Below are 21,471 nucleotides of genomic sequence, written 5' to 3'. Positions count from 1 at the left end.
TTTCTGTGTGATTAGTAGATTGGTCATTCTCTTTGCTAGTTAGTATTTTTTTGTGTTAATATACCACAGTTTATTCATTCTGCTATTGATTGGCATTTAGGTACTTTGCAATTTTTGCCCATTATTAATAGTGCTGCTATAAACATTGTAATATTCTTTTATTAGACATATGGGTATATGTCTGTTGTTTTCTTGAATTTTTTATATCTGTGTGTATATGTGTGGATATCGTTATTTACTATTTATAGAAGTTCTATTTGTTTCTTAAATCTGCCATGTTACTTTTTATGGTGTTCTATTCCTTGCAAATCTTTCCAAACTTGCCCTTTTTTCTTTCTTTAAACATATAGTTAATGTTTGATAATTATAATATCTAAAGTTTTGACTTGTCCCTTTCTGGTGTTTATTGTATTTTACTGGTTCTCACTCATCATGCTTTGTTTTCATATGTGCCATTCATTGTGCTTGAAAAAGGTATTGGTAGAAATAATTTGAGACCTAGAATGAAGCTGCCTTTCTGCAGAGAGGATTTGCATTTGCTGCCTCAAGGAGCTAGGGACTACTTTAAATTAAATTCACAGTTTGAGGTTTTTGGGAATATCCATTTGACTTGAATTCCAACTGTAAGTCCATGTGAGGGCTGATTATTTCTGGCTTCCTTCTGGATAATCATGAGTGTGTAGCCTTTGTGGTTCCAACTTAATGTGAAGAGGGTCTCCTGTAAGACACTCCACCTTGGATGAGCTCTGGGCTTCCTGTTTTCTTCTCATTGTGAAGACATTGAAACCAAACTTCAGATTTGCCTGGATTGTCAAATGACTTTAAGATAAAAGAACCTACTGTTCCTGCAGTTCTCTGCTTACCTTTTGGAGTTTCTGTTTTATTTCAGTTTTGGCCTAGTAATTATATACTATCTCATAGCTCTTCAATGTTGCTAAGGTTTTTTTGCTTTTAAGCCAGCATGTTTAGTTGTTTTTGATAGTAGGATTGATCTCAGTTAGCCTACTATTGCTAAGGATAACAAGTTCTTGATTTATATTTCAGAAGGTTATCTGTGGATTTTGTGTGGGGAATACATACAAAATGGCTGATTGGGAGGTAAAAGAGGGCCAAGGGCAGAAACCAGAGACCAATTAGGAATGTTGGTATAGTACAAGTGAGAAATGAAAATGGTTTGGATTAGGGTGTACTTAGAAGGAAAGGGCAATAGGATTTGTTGAGGGTTCAACATAGGACATGACAGAAACAGAGCAGTCAGGGATATCTCTTAGGCCTTTTCATGATCAGCAGGAAAAGTGGAGGTGCTGTTTCTTGGGATGGAGAAGACTAGGAGGAGCAGATTTGGGGAGATAAATCCAGAGTTCAGTTTGAGAATGTTATGTTTGAGATGCCTATTAGGCATCCATGTGGAAATGTTGAGTAGGAATTTGGAGAGATGTCTGGAGTTCAGAATAGAAGTCTGCCCTAGAAGTATGTATTTGAGAATCATTAGTGTATAAATGACTTAAAGCCATGAGTTAATGAGACCATCTGGGAAGTGAATATAGTAAAGGAAGTTTAAAGCATGATCCCTGGGAAGTTGGATGTTTAGAGTTTGAGAATATGAGGTGGATTCAGCAAAAGGGATTGAGAAGGGGGCAGTCAATGAGGCATTAAAGCCAAGGGAGAGTGGTGCCCCAGAAGTCAAAAGAAGAAAGTATTGCAAGGAGACAATAATCAGCTGTGTCATATGCTGCTGAAAGTTTGAGTACATTGCTGTTACTGAGAGTTGAGAGTTGATTGTTATATTTGGAAAACATTTACTTTTTTAGTGGCTTTAATGAGAACTGATTGAATAAAGAGGTGGAAATAAAAGTCAGACTGAAGGTGGGCTCAAGAGAGAATGGTTACTGAGAGAAGTGTAGCTACAAAGGAGAACAGAGAAATGGGGCAGTAGCTAGAAGGGAATATGGGAATGGGGCTGAGGGAGAAGGATTTTTTGTATTAATGACAGGAATTGTTACTGCAAGTTTGTATGCTGGTAAGAATGGTCCTTTAGGTGAGAAGAATTGATATGGGGGATTAGGGGACAGTGCAAGAACAGAGAAGGAAATGGAGTCCAGTACACAAGTAGAGAGGTTACCCATAGAGAGGAACATGGACAGCTCATTCATAGTAGAAGGAGGTTCAGGTTCAAGTGCAAGTGGATTGGTAGAAGTAGTAATGGGACAATGTTTCTATTTTCTCAAAGAAACAATGTCATTTCCTGACAGTAGGGAGGGAGGAAAGTGAAGAAGGCTTGAAAAGTGAGGAATGTTGAACATAGTGTTTTTGTTTCTTCCTAGATGTGTTTACATTCTGTTAAGAGGTGGAGTAATGTAGTTAAAGTAAAATTTTGAAAACTTCCTTATAATTATGTTGAACTACTACAAAATATTTTTAAAATATATAACAAAAATTCGTTATAAAGGATTCATGAGTAGAAATTCCGTCCCCTAAATGTTTTGTAAATGAATTTTATAAAGTTATAAAAATATTGACTCTTGAAAGATTATTTGGAAAACAGGAAGAAACACTTCCTTTCCAAATCATCTATATTCCTACTACCTATGCATAACCCCTACTCTTAGGTCCCTCCCATTGTTTTTCTTTTTAATGCCAAGTTGTTTGTTTTTAAAAAGAACAGTTATAGTCATGCTTCATATGCAATTTGTCATTCTATGCTTATCAGCTAGCCCTATACATATTTTTCCATGTTATTACATACTTTTTATAACCATCAAATAGTTGGGTCATTGTTTGCTGAATAATACCCTATTGTTGGACATTTAGGTTAACAGTTTTTAGTTGTTCCATATAATCATTTTGAATAAATGTTCCTAAGAAACTCATTGTATACATACCTTTCATTACTTGATAAGCTGTGTCATATTTTTTAATCACATAACTTAGAAAATAATTCTGGCTTGACATTTTATTGTGACTTTATAGTCACACTGTGTTAAAGTAGATTCTCTTTCCTAATTTTACTAATTATATGTTAGGTTTAAAGTCAATGCATGGAGGTGGGTGAGGTGGCACACTCCTTTAGTCCCAGCTACTTGGGAGGCTGAGGCAGGAGGATTGGATGTTGAGGGCAGCCTGGACATCATAACGAGACCCCCATCTCTGAAAACAAAAAACAAAAACATCAGAAACTGTTACAATTGGTACAAGGAAACAATGTGTGTCCTGGAAGTACTGGTATAACTTTAATACTATAATGATAATTTTATACCAAATTTTAGAGTATATATTAAAAGTAAGAAACATTAATATTTTTAATAGGTTGATCCAAGGATTAGTTTTGGATCATGGTGCCCGTCATCCAGATATGAAGAAGCGAGTAGAAGATGCATTTATCCTTATTTGCAACGTTTCACTAGAATATGAAAAAACGTACGTGTTACTTTCTCTTTATAACTTTTGAAATTTTTTTTCTAAAGGTGTTTTAAAATCTTTCTTTCCTTCCACATATTTGGTGTAGACTATTTCTACCTTTTTTCCTTTTTTCTCCTGCCTTTACTAGCTGGTTTTTATTAATCTTTTAGAGAGGTGAGCTCTGGTTTCTTTTATAAGACTGCAGAAGAGAAAGAGAAATTGGTAAAAGCTGAAAGAAAATTTATTGAAGATAGAGTACAAAAAATAATAGACCTGAAAGACAAAGTCTGTGCTCAGTCCAATAAAGGATTTGTCATCATTAATCAAAAGGTGAGAAAGAAAGTTTAGATTTTAGTTATTTGTAAAAGTTCTTAAGCATTTCTTGAAGTGTGGTCTGTGGACCCCTAAGAATCCCTAAGACTTTTTCAGAGAGTCTGTGAGGTCAAAAACTATTTTCATAATAATAAATACACCTTTTACATTGTGTTGACATTTGCAATGATGCTGCAAAAGCAATCTGTAAAACTGCTGGCACTTTAGCACAAATCGAAGCAGTAGCACCAAGCTATATTAGTAGTCATTGCATTCTTTATTGCCATATCACCACACACTTGCAGTGAAAAAGAAAAGGCAGTATCATTTAAGAATGTCTTGATGAAATGGTAAAACTTATTAATTTTATTAAATTTTATCTTAAATATTCATCCTTTTATTATTATGTGTGACAAAATATGAAGTATGCACAAAGCACTCTTTTTTTTTTTTTTTTTGAGACAGGGTCTTGTTCTGTCATCCAGCTGGAGTGCAGTGGCACACTTACAGCTCACTACAGCCTTGACCTTCTGGGCTCAAGTGATCTTTCTGCCTCAGCTTCCCAAGTAGCCAGGACTACAGATGTGCATCAGCATGCCTGGCTAATTTTTAAGTTTTTTCGTAGAGACTGGGTGTTGCCATGTTGTGCAGGCTGGTCTCAAGTGATCCTCTTGGCTTGGCCTCCTGAAGTGTTGGGATTATGGGGCTAGGAACTACAAAGCTCTTCTGTTGCATACCAAAATGTGATGGTTGTCTTGAAGGAAAGCACTTGTGTAATTGTTTGAATTGCAAGGTAAACTAAACACTTTTTCATGGAATGCCACTTTTACCTGGAAGAATGACTGACAGAAAAACTGTCGTTATCTAGATATAGCTATTTGGTAGATTTCTCTCAAAAATGAATGAAGAAATTCTGTGACTTAAAACAACTGACAGTATTTGTTGCCAATAACATTTGAACTTTTAAACAAAAATTAGAATTTCGGAAAACTTGTATCTGCCATGTGAACTTGACAGCTTTCCAATACTTAAAAGACTTTCCTGATAATATTGGTGATATTAACAAAAGTGAGTTTTTGTTCACTGAGTTAGGCAAAGTTTCCACATGTATAACGTGACACAGTTTCTACATGTATAACATAACATGTTATACATGAAATGTGTCAACATGTGGAAACTTTGCCTAACTCAGTGAACTAATGCTATCTATCTACTCGACTAAAAATGCATGATTTTTATAAAATCATACCTGGATGAATAATCCATTCAGTGTGCAAGTTACACTAACGTGTTTTAATGTGAGATAGTATGAAAAGTTCGTTGCTGTGGTTCCATAGTGAAACTAACCTTTGAGAAACTATTACTTGTTGAGTTTTGGTATAGTATCAAAGAAGAATTTCCATAGTTATCTGAAAAGGCTATTAAAATATTACTCCCTTTACAATATTTATCTGTGTGGGGCCAGATTTTCTTCATAAACTTGAACCAAAATAACATATCATTCCAAACTGAATACTGAATCAGATATGAGAATCCAGTTGTTTTCTATGAAAAACATTGAAGAGATTTGCAAAAATGTAAAGTAATGCCACTGCTAGCTCACTATATATATTTTTGTTTTCAAAAGTGTAGTAAATTTTCAGTTAAAATGTTCTGTATATTAACATGAAATGGGCTTATTATTTAAATGAATTAATAAATATTTTACAAGTTTATCAGTTTTTGTAATATGATAAATATTATAGATAGAGCTTACATAAGCAAAAGCTCTTTGGGTACTTAATAATTTTTAAGAGAATAAAGTAGTGCTGAGACCAAAAGGTTTGAGAAATACTGGTTTAAAACTTGTTTATAATTTTTATGTTAATTTGATTATAGGGAATTGATCCATTTTCCTTAGATACTCTTGCAAAACATGGAATAGTAGCTCTTCGCAGAGCAAAAAGAAGAAATATGGAAAGGTAAGCTTGCAGGTAATTATATATCCTAAGTTTTTAACAGAGTAAATGAAAACTATCCCATGTGTTTTCCTTTTAGCTTATGTGTAAATGTTGTTGAACAAAACAGTGGCATAAAAAAATCCAAATTTTGTTTTTAGTTTCAGTAAATAATTGAACTGTCAAAAAGCAAGGTTGTGCCGGGCGCGGTGGCTCACGCCTGTAATCCCAGCACTTTGGGAGGCCGAGGCGGGCAGATCACAAGGTCAGGAGATCGAGACCACGGTGAAACCCCGTTTCTACTAAAAATACAAAAAATTAGCCGGGCGCGGTGGCGGGCGCCTGTAGTCCCAGCTACTCAGGAGGCTGAGGCAGGAGAATGGCGTGAACCCGGGAGGCGGAGCTTGCAGTGAGCTGAGATTGCGCCACTGCACTCCAGCCTGGACGACAGAGCGAGACTCTGTCTCAAAAAAAAAAAAAAAAAAAAAAAAAAGCAAGGTTGTTAACCTACTGCAGAACTTTGTTGAAGTATAAGGAAAGTTTTTATCTTTTTAAAACAGATTTTAAAAACAAAACAATACAACATAATATAGCATGATCTCACTTTTATATATGGAATCTAAAAAAGTTGAACTCATAGAAGTAGATAGTAGAATGGCAGTTACCAGGGGCTGGGGCAGTGGGAGGGGAGGGGCACTGGGGATATGTGGGTCAAAGGATACAAAATTTCAGTTAGTTAGGAAGAATAAATTCAAGAGATCTATTGTTCAACATGGCAACTATTGTTAATAACAATATATTGTTCTTTTTAAAAATCTTTTGCAAACCCACCCAAGAATGCACAATGTATTGGATTCTTGAAAAATGCAGAGTAGATTTTAAGTGTTCTTATCACAAAAATGGCTAAATCAAGCCTCACATAGGCAATGCGTATGTTTATTAGCTTGATTTAGCCATTCCACAGTGTATACATATTTAAAAACATCATCATGTTGAACTCGACGAATATAGACAATTTTATTGTCAATTAAAAACCCAAAACAATACAATACAGTAACAATGCAGTCTTCTGCATTAGATATCTTTTTTCCTCTAAGAAATTAGTATTTATATTTTCCATAATCAAGCTATGGTGACATATGTGTAATTTCAGACTCTCTCTTGCTTGTGGTGGAATGGCTGTGAATTCTTTTGAAGATCTCACTGTAGATTGCTTGGGACATGCTGGTCTTGTGTATGAGTATACGTTAGTGAGTATTTCTGTGAATAGTGGTTGTAAAGTGAATACTAAGCCCCCTTTTTTAAAAGAAAGATACTACTTGACCTTTTATTTCATGTTTTGTGTTTTAAGATCTAGTTCACAGAACAGATTTTACAGTTTATTTACCTAAATGTTTGGTAAGAGTTCAGATATAACTTAACTCCCTTTAAACATATCTTTAGTTATGCTTGATAAGAAAAATTCGAATGAAGATTGTATTCTAGTATAAATTGTTGATTTTATAATGACATTAAATATTAAAGTTACGTATTTTTGTGCCACCCATTAGGGTGAAGAAAAGTTCACTTTTATCGAGGAGTGTGTTAACCCTCACTCTGTTACCTTGTTGGTTAGAGGACCAAATAAGCATACTCTCACACAAATCAAGGATGCCATAAGAGATGGACTTCGTGCTATCAAAAATGCCATTGAAGATGGTAAGCTCTTTCTTGTGATTGATATGAACCTCACATATATGTGTGTATATATGTGTATACACACACACACACACACACCCCTATGTATGTATACATATATTTTTAGACAGAGTCTCCCTCTGTTGCTCAGGCTTTAGTGCAGTGGTGTGATCTCAGCCCACTGCAACCTCCACCTCCCAAGTTCAAGCAATTCTTCTGCCGCAGCCTCCCTAGTAGCTGGGATTACAGGTGTGCACCACCACACCTGGCTAATTTTTTGTATTTTAGTAGAGATAGGGTTTCCTCCATGTTGGCCAGGCTGATCTAGAACTCCTGGGCTCAAGTGGTTTGCCCTCCTTGGCCTCTCAAAGTGCTGAAATTACAGGTATGAGCCACCATGCCTGGCCTTTAATTTTTTTTAATTTTATTTTTCAATTTTAATCTATTTATTTATTTTGAGACCAGGTTTTGGAACTGGCTAATTTTTGTATTTTTGGCAGAGATGAGGTTTTACCATGTTGCCAAGGTTGGTCCTGAACTCCTGGGCTCAAGGAATCCACTTGCCTTGGCCTCCCAGAGTGCTGGGATTACTGGCATGAGCCACTGCACCTGGCTGCAAACCATATATATATATATATATATTTTTTTTTTTTTTTTTTTCCCCTCAAGACAGGGTCTTGCTCTGTCACCCAGGCTAGAGTACAGTGGCGCAATCATGGCTCACTGCAGCCTCAAACTCCTGTGCTCAAGTGATCCTCCCACCTCAGCTGGACGATAGGTGCATGCCACCACACCTGGCTAATTTTTGAATTTTTTTTGTAGAGATGAGATCCCTCTATGTTGCCCAGGCTGGTCTTGAACTCCTGGCCTCAAGCAGGTTTCCCCTCTCAGCCTCCCAGAGTGCTGGGATTTGTAGGCATGAGCCACCACATTCAGCCCATGTTGAGCATCTTTTAATGTGTTTATTCGCCCTCCATATATCTTTGGTGAATTTTCTGTTTAAATCTTTTGCCCTTTTAAAAAATTGGATTGTTGGCCAAGCACAGTGTCTCCCACCTATAATTCCAGCACTTTGAGAGGCCAAGGTGGGAGGATTGCTTGAGCCCAGGAGTTAGAAACCAGCCTGGGCAACATAGCAAGACCATGACTCTACACACACACACAAATAGCCAGGCATGGTGGTCTGTACCTGTAGTTCCAGCTACTTAGGAGGCTGAGGCAGGAATATCACTTGAGCCCCAAGAGTTTGAGGTTACAGTAATGTAAGCTATGATCACACCACTGCACTCCAGCCTGCGCGACAGAGCGAGACCCTGTTTCCAGAAAAAAAAAAAAAAAAAGGAAAGAAAAAAAAATTGTGTTAGTTTTCTATTGTTGAGTTTGAGAGTTCTTTGTGTATATTTTGGGTACAAGTGCTTTTTCAGATATATGTTTGGCAAATTTTTCTCCTCTATGGCTTATTTTATTATTAACAGTGCCTTTCAAAGAGGAGTTCTTAATTTTGATGAAGTCTAATTTATTATTTTTATTCTCTCATGGATTATGCTTTTGGTGTGGTATCTAAAAAATCTTTACCTAACCTAGGGTCACAAATATTTTTCTCTAAAAGTGTTGTAGTCTTATGTTTTACATTTAGGTCTGTGATTCATTTTAAGTTAATTTTTGTATATGGTACAAATATGGATACAAGTTCATTTTTTCATATAAAGGTATCAGATTATTTTAGTCTTATTTGCTGAAAAGACTTTCACCACTGAATTGCCTTTTCTCATGTATAAAAAATCAGTTTTTCATATTTGTGTAGTTCTATCTCTGTGCTCTTTTTTCTGTTCTACTGATGCATTTGTCTATTTTAATGTTAATATGATATTGTCCTGACAACTGTAGCTTTATAATAAATCTTGAAATCAGTATTGTTAACTCTCATTTTTTTAAAAGTCATTTTGGTCATTCTAAGTCTTTGGCATTTCCATATGACTTCCATATGAATTTTAGAATCAGCTTGTCAGTTTCTACCAAAAAGACTGCTGCTGGGATTTTGATCAGAACTTTTTTTTTTAGAAAGGATCTTACTCTGTCACTCAGGCTGGAGTGCAGTGGCGTGATCATGGCTCACTGCAGACTCGACCTACTGAGTTCAAGTGACTCTCCGACCTTAGCTTCCCAAGTAGCTGGAACCACAAGCATGCACTACCATGCCTGGTTAATTTTTTTTTTATTTTTATTTTCTGTAGAGACAACGTCTCATTATGTTGTTGCCCAGACTGGTCTCAAACTCCTGGGCTCAAGCGATCCTCCCGCCTTGGCCTCCCAAAGTGTTGGGATTACAGGTGTGAGCCACTACACCCCGCTTGAATGGAATGTTATTAAATCTGTAGATCGATTTGGGGATAGTTGATATTTTAATAATGAGCCTTCTAACTCATGAATGTCATCTTATCTATTTATTTGACTCTTCTTGAATTTATCCCAGCAGTATTTCATAGTTCTTAGTATATGAGCCTCACACACTTTTTTCCATATTTATCTCTATGTATTTCATTTATTTTGTTGCTATTGTGTATGTTATTTTTAAAATTTCAATTTCTGATTGTTATTTGCTAATATATAGAAATATATTTTATTTTTGTACATTGATCTTGAATTCTGCAACCTTGCTAAATCACAATTAGCTTTCTTATAGGCTTCATTGAATTGTTTATATAAGTGATTACGTTGTCTGCTAATACAGTTACTTTTTTCTTTCCAATATGGATATTTAAAAATTTTCTACCTTATTTCATGGGCCAGAACCTCCAGTATAATGTTGACTAGAAATAATGAAAATGGACATCCTTTCCTCATTCCTCATCTTAGGGGGAAAGCATTCAATCTTTCTCCATTACGTATGATGTTAGCTGTAGGTTTTTACTAGGTTGAGGAAGTTCTCCCTTCTGCACCTAGTTTGCTGACAGTTTTTAATCAAGAATAAATGCCAGGCTGGGCGCGGTGGCTCATGCCTGTAATTTCAGCACTATGGGAGGCCGACGCGGGTGGATCACCTGAGGTCAGGAGTTTGAGACCAGCTTGGCCAACATGGTGAAACTCTGTCTCTACTAAAAATACAAACATTAGCTGGGCATGGTGGCAGGCACCTGCAATCTCAGTGTCTCGTGAGGCTGAGGCAGGAGAATTGCTTGAACCTGGGAGGTGGAGGTTGTAGTGAGCCAAGATCACGCCACTGGACTTCAGTCTGGGTGACAAGAGTGAAACTTCTTGTTTTTTTTTTTTTTTTTTTTTTTTTTTGTCAACACACACACACACACACACACACACAGGAGAATAAATGCCAAATGCTTTTTGTGCATCTGTTGAGATGATCATATGATTTTTCTCAGTTTTTTTTTTTTTTTTTTTTTTGAGATGGAGTCTCACTTTGTTGCCTAGGCTGGAGTGCCATGGCACAATCCTGGCTCACTGCAACCTCTGCTTCCCAGGTTCAAGCGATTCTCCTGTGTCAGCCTCCTGAGTAGGTGGAATTACAGGCACGCACCACCATGCCAAGGTAATTTTTGTATGTTTTAGTAGAAATGGAGTTTCACCATGTTGGCCTGGCTGGTCATGAACTCCTGACCTCAGGTGATCTGCTTGCCTTGGCCTCCCAAAGTTCTGGGATTACAAGTGTGAGCCACTGCACCCAGCCCTCATTTAGTTTTTTAATGCAGTAAATTACATTGATTGGTTCAAATGTCAAACCTTACATTCTTGGGATAAACCATACTTAGTTATAATGCATTTTACTTTTTAAAAAATTAATGAATTACATTTTTTAAAATTATTTTTTAAACTGTGGTAAATATACATAACATAAAACTTGCAGTTTAACAATTTTTAAGTGTACAGTTCAGTGTTAGTAAGTGCATTCACATTGTTGTGTAACCATTATCACCACCCATCTCCAGAACTTTTTTCCCTTGCAAAACTGAAACTCTGTACCCATTAAACAATAACTCTTCATTCCCTACCCACCTCCCCAGCCCTGGGTAACCAACATTCTACTTTCTGTCTCTGTGAGTTTACTCTATGTATCTCATATAATTGGAATCATGCAGTTTTTGTCCTTTGTCTGGCTTATTTCACTTTGCATAGTGTCATCAAAGTTCATTCATGTTGTAGCATGTGCCAGAATTTCTTTCCTTTTTACCATTGAATAATATTCTATTGTATGTATATATCACATTTTATTTGTTATTGGAAACGTGTTCCATTTACCTTTTGACTATTGTGAATAATGCTACTATGTGTATTCTCCTTTTAATGTATTATTTGATTTAATTGGCTAAAATTTTTTAAAGAATTTTTACATCTGTATTCATAAGGAGTATTGGTCTGTGCATATTTTTTCTTGTAATGCTTTTATCTTTTTTGGTGTTAGAACAATGCTGTACTCATAGAGTGAATTGGAAAGTTTTTCTTGTTCAAATTTCTGAAAATGTTAAGTTGTTGTGGAGAATTGGTATTATTTGTATTATTTCTTTCTTAAATGTTTGGTAGACTGTCAATAAAGCCATCTGATCCTTGGAGTTTTCTTTGTGGGAAAGCTTTTAATGACACATTCAATTTTTTTTAATAGACATAGGGCTATAAAGGGTTTTGTTTTTTTTGAGTGAGCTTTAGTGGTTTGTAGTCTTTCAAGAATTTGTCCACTTCATCTAAGTTAAGATCATCAACTACTATCTATGAGCTAAATCTGGTTTGCTGCCTATTTTGGTAAATAAAGTTTTATTGGAATGTGGCCATACTCATTTGTCTATGTATTATCTATGGCTATTTTTGTGTTACAGTGGCAGAGTTGAATAGTTGCAAAAGAAATGGTATGGCCTGAAAAATATTAACTGGCCTTTTGCAGAAAGTACTAACTTCTGGTCTACAGTTTCAACTTCATTGTCATAAAGTCGATCATCGTATTCATTTATTACTCTTTTTAATATCTGTAGAATCTGTAGTGATATAACTTTTCTCATTTCTGACATTTATCATTTGATTAATTTCCACTTTCATTCTAATTATTTCCTTTCTTTTACTTATATTAGGTTTCATTTGTGCTTCCTTTTCTAGTTTTTTTTTTTTTTTTTTCTTTTTGAAACAGAGTCTCGATCTGTCGCCTAGGCTGGAGTACAGTGGCATGGTCACGGCTCACTGCAGCCTTGACTTCCCAGGCTCAGGCAGTCCTCCCACCTTAGACTCCTAAGTAGCTGGGATTACAGGTGTGTGCCACCACACCTGGCTAATTGTTGTGTTTTTTATAGAGATGGAGTCTCACTGTGTTGCCCAGGCTGGTATTGAATTTCTGGGCTCAAGTGATCTATCTGCCTTGGCCTCCCAAAGTGCTGGGATTATAGGAATGAGCCACCAGACCCTGCCCTTTTCTAGTTTCTTAAGGTGGAAGCTGGGGTCATTCATTTGAGAACTTTCTCCATTCCTAATATAGGTGTTTCGTGATATAAATTTTTTTTTTTTTTTTTTTTTTTTTTTTGAGACGGAGTCTCGCGCTGTGTCACCCAGGCTGGAGTGCAGTGGCGCGATCTCGGCTCACTGCAAGCTCCGCCTCCCAGGTTCACGCCATTCTCCTGCCTCAGCCTCCGAGTAGCTGGGACTACAGGCGCCCGCCACCACGCCCGGCTAGTTTTTTTTTGTATTTTTAGTAGAGACGGGGTTTCACCATGTTAGCCAGGATGGTCTCGATCTCCTGACCTCGTGATCCGCCCGTCTCGGCCTCCCAAAGTGCTGGGATTACAGGCTTGAGCCACCGCGCCCGGCCTCGTGATATAAATTTATCTTTAAGTACTGCTTTAGGGATGCTAAAATTTTGATATGTTGTGTTTTCACAGGGAATGGGATCAGGGAAATTTTCAAACGTTCTAGTAATCTCTTTCTTAAGCTGGGTGGTAGGTACATGGATATATTTGTTTATTTGTACATTTATTCTTTATATCTTACACATATAAATATTCTTTTGAGTATATTCTGTATTTAACAAGGAACTTTTAAAAAATGTGAATGGGAGGTAATGATGTAATAATCTGGTGGGTAAACAGCTCTGAGCAGTTACATTGTGAAGTGAAGCCGAGAAAGGGGGTAGTAATTTTAAAATGATGTGAGATAAAAGGGGAGATTGTTTTCGTATTGTTTTTTTTTTTTGAGACGGAGTCTTGCTCTGTGCCCCAGGCTGGAGTGCAGTAGCGCGATCTCGGCTCACTTCAAGCTCCGCCCCCCTGGGTTCACGCCATTCTCCTGCCTCAGCCTCCGAGTAGCTGGGACTACAGGCGCCCGCCACCTCGCCCGGCTAATTTTCTTGTATTTTTAGTAGAGACGGGGTTTCACCGTGTTAGCCAGGATGGTCTCGATCTCCTGACCTCGTGATCCGCCCGTCTCGGCCTCCCAAAGTGCTGGGATTACAGGCTTGAGCCACCGCGCCCGGCCTTGTTTTGTTTTAAAGCAAGTTTGCTGATTTAAATGAGAGTCATAAACTTTATGAAACCATACAAGTAGCAGATATAAAAGTCATATCCTGATGTGAAATTTGATGTGTTTAACCAAAACTCTTGCTTTAGAATAATAATACCACTTAATTTTTTTCTTAGATAGCAGTTTAAGTTGTGCTCCAGCACCAAAAACAAATACTTCATTGAGTTCCAAGAATTCCCTATCAAAAACTAGGGACAAATTATCTTGGCCTAAAAAATTTTCATGTCAGATATTGTAATCAGTTACCTGTCAATATAAATTATAAATAACTACCTCTTAAAAGTAGTCATAAGGCCGGGTGTGGTGGCTTACGCCTGTAATCCCAGCATTTTGGGAGACGGAGGTGGGTGGATCACTTGAGGTCAGGAGTTCAAGACCAGCCTGGCCAACATGGTGCCCCCCCACCCCGGTATCTATTAAAAATACAAAAATTAGCTGGGTGTGGTGGTGCACGCCTGTAATTCCAGCTACTTAGAAGGCTGAGGTAGGAGGATCGCTTGAACCTGGGAGGCAGAGGTTGGAGTGAGCCAAGATCGTGCCACTACACGTCCAACCTAGGTGACAGAGTAAAACTCCATCTCAGAAAAAAAAAAAAAAAAAAGTAGTTATAAAAGAGTAAGATGAAGGTAAAAAGAAATTATTCTTGTTTACCAGAGGATAAGCAGCGAAATAAGCTATTTGCAGCCAGTTATCTGTACTATGCCTATTTATTTAATGACATATAACTTCAGGATGTTTCATAAGATAACTGAGTAATTACTAAGCCGTGCAATTTATTTGGTTTTTGTAGATAATACAACACACTTAAATAGTGAATTGCTTTTCTCTCTCTCTCTCTCTCTCTCTCTCTGTCTCTCTCTCTCTCTTTTTTGGTCTTTATGGCATGTCTTGCCAATCATATTTTTTCTCTCCAATAGGTTGTATGGTTCCTGGAGCTGGTGCAATTGAAGTGGCAATGGCTGAAGCTCTCGTTACATATAAGAACAGTATAAAAGGAAGAGCTCGTCTTGGAGTCCAGGCTTTTGCTGATGCCTTACTCATTATTCCCAAGGTACAACTACCCTTTCGGCCAAATAACAACTGGTTAGACATAAAGGTGTTTAATTACAAATTGCCCATATTATCTGATAGTTAATGGAGTAGACAGGTATTTATATGCATTTCCTTACACAGTTTTCTCTTAGATATTTTACAACTAAAGCAGGGAAACTTTTGGGATAACAGCCCAGAATCCTTGCACAATCTCATGAAATAGCCAACTTACCCCCTTGCTTCTTTCTCTGAGTTCCAAAAATTAAAGCAGCTCCAAATATTTCCTTCAGAAATGACTCATGATTAATCATAATGAAAAAGTTTAGAATTTAAAATTTAGTTAGATTTTATGGTACATCTTTGTTTTGTTAGTGGTATCCAAATGTAATCAATTTAAATTGTGGAGAGTGAGGGTTTGAGGCTATTTAGCTTTCCTAGATACAACATTACATTTGTCATCATCATTTTAATTCCTAGAAAAAGAGAAAACAGAATTTTTCCATGTGGCAACCTAAGAATAGAAAGCAATCATTCCTTTCTCCTTGCCTTAATTGGTTTCAAACCACCTTAGAAATATAGTAAAATTACTTCAAAGATGCTATTACCGTGAATTAAAACATTATTAACAATGCCAGCAAAATCTCTTTGCTAATTTTTATTAAAATTTTTCATAATTGGTGAAATCTTTGTGAATTAGATTTCTATTTTTTCTTTCCCCAGAGTAGCAAAGTCAGTATGATCTTGTTGTTGACAGAAATTGGTAACCCCAGTGTACACTGGTGGTACCTTTTTCCTCATCAGCTGGTGATTTGGGACCACTTGGAAATGAGCCTGGTTTGGAGTGCGGGTATCTCCAACCCTGTTACCACAGGTCATGACTCTCCTCATGAAGATGAGGGGCACAAAGGTGCTGCAAATATTCTGGTTTCCTTAGCAAGTGCCTATGAAGAATTGGAGGGCATGTGACTAGCAGCACTAGAGGAAACAACAATATCATTCTACTTCCTTCCACACTAAAAAAAAAACACAAACACCTTTTGCAAGGAGGGAAATTAATGTAGTAGAGTGGAAATGGGGGAACTCTGATGTCCTCAGAATTTACTGTGATGTGCATAGGGGCAATGTTTAAATATAAAAAGTACTAGATAGATGAAATAATAATTTGATTTAGATTGAAAGTGGAATTTTTCAAAAGGAGATGATTGCCATGTTATAGATGTGTTTTTACAAGAGTAAAGAGTATTTTGATATTTGAGATATGTGAAGGTATTATGTATATATATTTATTATTATTTTTATTCCTAAAGGTTCTTGCTCAGAATGCTGGTTATGACCCACAGGAAACACTAGTAAAAGTTCAGGCTGAGCATGTCGAGTCAAAACAACTTGTGGGCATAGATTTGAATACAGGTAAGAAAGGGAAGGAAAATTAGCTGCTTAATAAAGAAAGAGGCTATTCTTTAGTTACCCAGATCTTATAGTAAAGAAGTAGAGATTTGGGTAACTTTAATATTTAAATTTTGGATGCCTTTAGTTTATTTTTGAGCTTCTTAAAAAGTGTTCATTCATTTGAGAAATAGTTATTGAGTGCTTGTTTTCCTCTTGGGCTTCACACAGAACAAAACAGACAAAAAATCTGCCCCTGGGAGCTTATGTTGTAGTGGGAGAAGGTAGGCAGTAAATAATAACTTTAATAAATAAACTCCTTCAGCATCTTAGAAAGAAATGAATTATATGAAAAAAAGAGTGGTTTACCAATGATCATGAACACTAGTGCAGGAGGGTGGAAAGAGAACGGCAGCTTAAAGAGATTGGTCATGGTAGGCATCATCAAGATGTCTGTTGAAAAAAAGTGGAAGGAAATGAGGAAATCAGCCATGTAGGCAACTGGAGTTAAGTGTTCTAGGGAAAGAGAACAGCCAGTGGAAAAGCCAGTGTCTGATGTTTTTGAGGAAGGAGGTGAGAGAGGTGACAGAAGGTCAGATCATGCAGGGGCATTTGGCCCAGCTCAGAACTTTGGCTTTTACTTTAGAGGAGCAGGGAGCAATTTTGAGCAGAGGTGTGACATGGCCTAATTAATTAATTTATGAGGCAGTCTCATGCTGTGGAGTGCAGTGGCGCGATCTCGGTTCACTGCAACCTCTGCCTCCCGGGTTCAAGCAATTCTCCCTCAGCCTCCGGAGCAGCTGGGAATATAGGTGTCTGCTGCCACGCCTGGCTAATTTTTGTATTTTTAGTGGAGACAGGGTTTCACCATGTTGGCCAGGCACATGGCCTAATTCTGTTTTAAGAGAATCACTCTGGCCACTCTCCACTCTGTAGAGAAGTCAGCTGAATAAGTAGAAGGTTGGAGTTGCAATCAACTGTGGTGGAGAAGACTGGCTGGAGCAGGTTGTGGGTGAGAGGATATTAACATTCAGGTTTGGCAGAGTCAAGGTTGAAGCATCTGTAATCTTTTAATTAAAAAAGTTGGATATATGGGTCTGGAATTCAAGGAAGAGATCTGGGTTGGAGATTAAAACTTGAGAGTCAGGCTGGGTGCAATGGCTCACGCTTGTAATTCCAGCACTCTGGGAGGCCAAGGTGGGTGGATCACTTAAGGTCAGGAGTTCAAGACCAGGCTGGCCAACATGGTGAAACCCCATCTCTACTAAAAATGCAAAAATTAGCCGGGGATGGTGGCAGGCACCTGAAAACCCAGCTACTTGGGAGGCTGAGGCAGGAGAATTGCTTGAACCCAGGAGGCAGAGGTTGCAGGGAGCCAAGATTACACCACTGCACTCCAGCCTGAGTGACCGAGCAAGATCTCTGTCTCAAAAACAAAAACAAAACACCAAAAAAAAAGAAAAAAGAAAACAAAAAACAAAAACACCCAAAAAACCTTGAGAGTCATCAGATATGTATGGTTTAAATCTAAAAGTCTAGATGAGATCACCTAGGGATTAAGGGTAGAGAGAAAAGAGGCTAGGACTGAACTTTTGGGTACTCCAACATTAAGAGGTGAGAGAGGAAGAGGAAGAACCAGCAAAGTAATCAGAAAAGGAGCCACTAGTGCAAAAGAAAGAAAACCAGAGGAGTGTGGTATCCTGGAAGATAACAAAGAGTAGGCCGGAGAGTGTGATCAACTGTGTTAAATACTGATAGATGAGGCCTGAGAATCAACCATTGGATTTAATAATATGGAGGTCATTGATGACCTTGACAAAAGTAGTTTTGGTGTAGTGTATTAAATATTTTTAGAAGATATCAATTAATATTAATAGAAAATAGTAAGATTTTGGTATTAAAATTGCTTTTACTTTTCAGGTGAGCCAATGGTAGCAGCAGATGCAGGAGTTTGGGATAATTATTGTGTAAAAAAACAACTTCTTCACTCTTGGTAAGTTCATGTGAACATAAAGTGAAAGACCTGTAGAGTTATAACTGATAATATTAAGATGAAAATGTTTCTATTATTTTTGTCATTGTACAGTGGAAAAATTGTCAAGTGTTTGAAAGGTATGGTATTGTTATTAGGACTAGCTTCTGTCATTTTATAGTCCATAGTCCCTTTTATATTTTAAGTCTAGCAGTGTTGTTATAAGAAAAATTAATCTTACTATTTGAGGGGGAAAGAAAAGGGGAAATTTACTGAAATAGTAGCACATGCATGATGGAGAAAATCAAATGATATTGTAAAAATGAGCTCAATTTTGCTGGAATATAAATCAGGAATGCACCTTATCAGCAAAGGAGTTTAAATTATAATACAAAGGGTGACATTTGGGCCAGTGCAGTGGCTCACACCCGTAATCCCAGCACTTTGGGAGGCTGAGGCAGGTGAATCACCTGAGGTCAGGAGTTCAAGACCAGCCTGGCAAACATGGTGAAACCCCATCTCTACTAAAAATACAAAAATTAGCCAGGCATGGCGGCAGGTACCTGTAATCCCAGCTACTCGGGAGGCTGAGGCGGGAGAATTGCTTGAACGTGGGAGTCAGAAGTTGCAGTGAGCTGAGGTCTCGCCGTTGAACTCCAGCCTGGGCAACAAGAGTGAAACTCCATCTTGGAAAAAAAAAAAAACCAAAAAACAGTGACATTTGTATTTGTATTTATAACAGCCTTGTCTCATAAAATATCATACAAACATCATTAAAGTACCCTACATAGGTAAAGATTGCTGGAGAAAAAAGCTAAGAGTGGGTTAGTAGGCTTTACTCACCCTCTCATCTTTTTCCTCAGCACAGTGATTGCCACCAACATTCTCCTGGTTGATGAAATTATGCGAGCTGGGATGTCTTCTCTCAAAGGATGATTGAATTCAAAATCAACCCTTCTAGAAGATGAAATTTAGTACACTTTACATCTGACTACTGTTGTGTAGCCTGAGCCATTCTGAATTTCTACACAATAAATGCAGTTTATATCTTTTGGATCTTAACAGTCTCAAAAAATATTTCATCAAGGTATAAAGAACACAGGAAATACTTTTACAGTAAAGGAATAATAATTGAAATATTTCCCCAGGAGTCCTAACTCTCCACCCTTTGTTGTATGCTACTGCAGTTGTTATAGCATAGGATCTTTATGATTCTTAGACCTTTTGGCAAGTTTTAATTAACAAAATAGAGGTTTTAGTACACCCAAGTAAATTTCCAGTTTATCAGAGGGTATAAATGTAGTAGGACAAAATGTTTCATTTTCTCTCAAAATTCTTTCAGTGACATCTTGCTGCCACTCTTTCCTCTTGTAAATATGGCATGTAGCTTTGGGTTACATTGTTTATAATGTCTGACTCAATTTATTTTTGATATCATTTCTTATATTTTGCCTGGCTTTTTTTTTTGTATATATGATCAACAATTTATGCTACTGTGCTAGCTCTGGTAGCTCTCTGACTAGATGGTGAGGTAGAACAGGTCTCATCTGGAAAGAGGAGAATTGTTGACACCAGCAGTGGGAAATAATTGTTTTTGGCTCATAATACAACTGTTCAGTGTGGATATTATAGCAATATCTTTCTTGTTTGAAACTCTAGAATTAATCTATTATGCTTTTTATTGTTATTAGAGTTCTTGTGGTTAACTTCTTTCCATGGATGTTAGTTGATAAGAGACTAAAATATGGCAGGTGCATTAATGGAACTTTGGCCTGTTTGTGCATGTAGGAGAAGGTTCCTTTAACCATTTAATGCCCTAGTTGAGAACCTATGATTTTATAGCCTGTTTTTTTCCACTTAATATGCTATCAACATCTTTCTAAGTCAGTATTCAGACTTCTTCTTCTTCTTCTTCTTTTTTGAGATGGAGTCTTACTCTGTCACCCAGGCTGGAGTGCAGTGGCATGATCTTGGCTCATTGCAACTCTTGCCTCCTAGGCTCAAGTGACTCTCCTGCCTTAGCCTCCTTAGTTGCTGAGATTACAGGTGCACACTACCACACCTGACTAATTTTTGTATTTTTAGTAGAGAAGGGGTCTCACCATGTTGACTAGGCAGGTCTCGAACTCCTGAGCTTTGGCAATATGCCTGCCTCAGCCTCCCAAAGTACTTGGATTACAGGCATGAGCCAGCACACCTGGTCCAGTATTCAGACTTCTGAACCATCACTTATGTATGTTTACACGGCATTGCATTGTATGGTTATACCACAATTTATTTTACTAATTCTGTTTTCAATTTTTTTTGCTGTTATAAAGAAAGATCTCCTTTTTAAACTTGTCTTTATCCTATAGAATAGGCCTTTTAAAATGGGCATGCCATGCATATGGCCATATCTTTTCTATGTAATATTGTTTAAATTTTGGAATATTTAAAATATACCAAAAAAGACAGAAAGAATATAATAAACACATTTGTACCCTCCACCTAGCTTTAATAGTAACATTTTGCCATATTTGTTTCAGATTTTCTTTTCTTTTCTTTTCTTTTTTTTTTGAGGCAGAGTCTCCCTCCTGCCACCCAGGCTGGAGTGCAGTGGCACCATCTCGATTCACTGCAACCTCCACCTTCCGGATTCAAGCGATTCTCCTACCTCAGCCTCCCGTGTAGGTGGGATTACAGGAGCCCGCCACCATGCCTGGCTAATTTTACATTTTTGGCAGAGATGGGGTTTTGCCATGTTGGCCAGGCTGATCTCAAACTCCTGACCTTAAGTGATCTGCCTGCCTCGGCCTCCCAAAGTTTTGGGATTACAGGCCTGAGCCACTGTACCCAGCCAGATTTTCTTTAAAGAAATACCAAAGTACAAAATGTTAAGATGCCGCTTTCCCCACCCACTCCCCATCATGCTTTTTCCACCCTTCCTCCCTAGAGGTGATCTTTATTGCCTATGTACTTTTATTTTTCCCACTCTTTTTTTTTTTTATTGTTTTTTTTTTTTTTTTTTTGAGACAGTTTCGCTGCTCAGACTGGAGTACAGTGGTACAATCGCGGCTCATTGCAACCTCCACCTCCCAGGTTCAAGCGATTCTCCAGCTTCAGGCTCCCGAGTAGCTGGGATTACAGGTGCCTGCCACCACGCCTGGCTAATCTTTTGTATTTTTAGTAGAGACAGAGTTTCACCATGTTTGCCAGATTGGTCTTGAACTCCTGACCTCAGATGATCCACCCACCTCGGCCTCCCAAAGT

General features: G+C 37.6%; 1 protein-coding gene across 3 annotated transcripts in view; it reads left to right on the top strand.

Annotated features, from left to right (window-relative positions):
* Nucleotides 1-19,284, top strand: part of CCT6B (chaperonin containing TCP1 subunit 6B) — a 34,445-nt gene extending 15,161 nt beyond the window's left edge. For 2 of the 3 annotated variants that reach the window (XM_025362732.1, XM_025362729.1), the window contains 9 exons: nucleotides 3,307-3,417; nucleotides 3,570-3,729; nucleotides 5,590-5,672; nucleotides 6,802-6,898; nucleotides 7,199-7,346; nucleotides 14,750-14,883; nucleotides 16,172-16,274; nucleotides 18,171-18,243; nucleotides 19,086-19,284. In XM_025362732.1, the coding sequence (XP_025218517.1) occupies nucleotides 3,307-3,417; nucleotides 3,570-3,729; nucleotides 5,590-5,672; nucleotides 6,802-6,898; nucleotides 7,199-7,346; nucleotides 14,750-14,883; nucleotides 16,172-16,274; nucleotides 18,171-18,243; nucleotides 19,086-19,158 (982 nt within the window). In that variant the 3' untranslated portion in view covers nucleotides 19,159-19,284. The remainder of the gene's footprint in view (nucleotides 1-3,306; nucleotides 3,418-3,569; nucleotides 3,730-5,589; nucleotides 5,673-6,801; nucleotides 6,899-7,198; nucleotides 7,347-14,749; nucleotides 14,884-16,171; nucleotides 16,275-18,170; nucleotides 18,244-19,085) is intronic. The other variant, XM_025362731.1, reaches the window with a different exon arrangement.
* The last annotated feature ends 2,187 nt before the right edge of the window (nucleotides 19,285-21,471 follow it).

This window comes from Theropithecus gelada, chromosome 16, assembly GCF_003255815.1.
Source record: "Theropithecus gelada isolate Dixy chromosome 16, Tgel_1.0, whole genome shotgun sequence".
Classification (NCBI taxonomy): Eukaryota; Metazoa; Chordata; class Mammalia; order Primates; family Cercopithecidae; genus Theropithecus; species Theropithecus gelada.
Note: the sequence above shows the minus strand (reverse complement) of the source record. Positions and strands in the feature narration are given on the sequence as shown.